The 1,927-nt window shown below is 58.5% G+C and overlaps 1 protein-coding gene across 1 annotated transcript; it reads right to left on the minus strand.

Moving 5' to 3' along the window:
• Positions 1-450: 450 nt before the first annotated feature.
• On the minus strand, positions 451-1,571 carry LOC123058090 (chitinase 10). The gene is made up of 2 exons (XM_044480912.1): positions 1,062-1,571; positions 451-970 (listed from the first exon to the last, which is right to left on the minus strand). Exons 1-2 carry the CDS (start codon positions 1,529-1,531, stop codon positions 604-606), a joined length of 837 nt encoding a protein of 278 aa, XP_044336847.1. The 5' UTR covers positions 1,532-1,571; the 3' UTR covers positions 451-603.
• Positions 1,572-1,927: the final 356 nt, after the last annotated feature.

Below are 1,927 nucleotides of genomic sequence, written 5' to 3' on the forward strand. Positions count from 1 at the left end.
GGGACAATGTAGGCCAGGGAAGCCATCATGTGATCGTCTTCTTCCATTCAGGGACTCTCCGTGGGCGACCCACGTTATTTCCTAGGCCTAGTGTCTAGCTTGCAAGCGATGCGCCACTTTGTTCGGACACTTGTGATCTTGTATGTTTTGGTTCACTTTACTTTGCACTCATTCTGTAAGGGCCTTAGTTTATTGGCGAGCAAGCCCCTCTCTTTTAAAAAAAAGGCTACTCCACCTTGTGGGGCTTGTCCTCTACAATTTTGTTGTCAAATACTTCCCACAAAAGATAAAATAAAAATCGTTGTCGAATACAAGAAAGCACAATTAAGTGCGAACAATGAAGTTAGACACGAAGACTTTAGAGAATCTTGGTGTAGCTTTCAATTTGCTCAGGATATTTGTCATTTGTGCTTGCTTCAATTTCACTTGTTGATAGTACGATCAATGTTCTTGAAGAAAGAAACCTTAATTTATTAGATTTGTTATTACTAACAAAATACAAGTGTTTTTCTTTGTAGGCTTAACTAAACTACAAATTCAAGCAACTAGCACGTGAGGCTATGGTTTTCTCCCGGTCGAGGAACGTGAGGCTAGTCCCTCGGGCTAGTACGGGAGCTGGTGCGCGCAGTCGAGGTTGGGCCCGACGTCGACGCCGAGGACCTGGCAGTACCGCCGGTAGAAGCCGATCCGGTTGTTGACCCGCGCGTCCTCGGTGATGTTGCACTCGAGGCCGCCGTTGACGATGTTGGTGACCAGCCCGAACCCGGCCGTGCGGTTCGCGGCGACGTCGGCCCGGCTGGGGCAGTACTCGCCGACCATCACCTGGTGGCACGACGGCTTGGCCTCCCTGGGCGTCATCCAGAACCACAGCGCCGTCTGGTACGCCGTGTCGGAGCAGTTGGCCACCAGCTCCGGGTACCGCAGCCCGTCGAACCCCAGCGCCTGCCCCGCCGGCCCGTAGTTGAAGTTCCTGTTCATCAGCCGGCCAGAGGTCAGAGATCAGCACGTGTGCCGGCGCCATGGGTGAAATTTGCAGGTAGACTCGGGGGATTTATCAGTACCATGAGATTTGGATGGGGCCTCGGCCGTGGTAGGACTTGCCGGGGTAGCAGGGCCACTGCTTGTCGGTGGCGTCGCAGTAGTTGCTCTGCGGCCTGATCTCCTCCTTGTAGCACAGGCCCCAGGAGTAGGGGCCGTCCGGCGCGGTGGCCCAGCCGCCGGTCGTCTCATGGGAGATCTGCGCGAGGAAGGCGGCGATCTCGCGCTTGCGCGTCACGAGGTCGCCGGTGGCGCCGAACCTGGGGAACTTCTTGGTGGCCCGGATGAAGGACGCGTAGGTGTAGAACCCCTTGGCGGGGCAGACGGCGTCGTCCTTGTGCAGGAACAGGGACGAGTAGAGCTGCTCGGTGACGATCGCCCCCACCGGGCCGCACTGCCCGGCGGCGCCGTACCGCGCGCCCGCCACGGCCGCGGCGGCCGAGAACACGGCGACGGCGAGGAGGAAGCGGAGCTCGCGAGCCTGAGATGCCATTGCTGGAGTGAGTGCTTATTGGCTGCTTGCTCGGCATGAGGACACGCGTGCGCATTATATATCCGCTGGCTCTACCGGTGGAGGGGCGTGAGGACACGGGGATGGGACAACGGCGGCCGGCAGTGGTGTGGTGGGTGGGGGCGACGCATGCAGCTAGTGGCGCGGCCGTCGACCGCGCCACCATCGGTTGACTTGATCTTGATCATGTCAGCGCAAGGCAGAGGATAGTGCGAGCCGGTCTGGGCCTCGCTCTCGATCACCACCGGGACGTGTAACAGAAGCAAGCGGAGCGCCCATGCCGCAGCTCTTGCCTGCACAGGCCATGCATGCAGGCAGGCTGAGTAAAGAAAGGAGCGAGAGGAAGAGGAAGAGGTCGTAACGGCGACGGCACAGTGG

Source organism: Triticum aestivum, chromosome 3A (assembly GCF_018294505.1).
Source record: "Triticum aestivum cultivar Chinese Spring chromosome 3A, IWGSC CS RefSeq v2.1, whole genome shotgun sequence".
Taxonomy (NCBI): domain Eukaryota; kingdom Viridiplantae; phylum Streptophyta; class Magnoliopsida; order Poales; family Poaceae; genus Triticum; species Triticum aestivum.

Bases quoted from the DNA above. Each gene is read 5' to 3' on its own strand.
- LOC123058090 (XM_044480912.1), bottom strand. From the start codon at position 1,531: ATGGCATCTCAGGCTCGCGAGCTCCGCTTCCTCCTCGCCGTCGCCGTG. The intron at 971-1,061 runs GTACTGATAAAT...GCTGATGAACAG, and splicing joins GGCCCCATCCAAATCTCATG to GAACTTCAACTACGGGCCGG.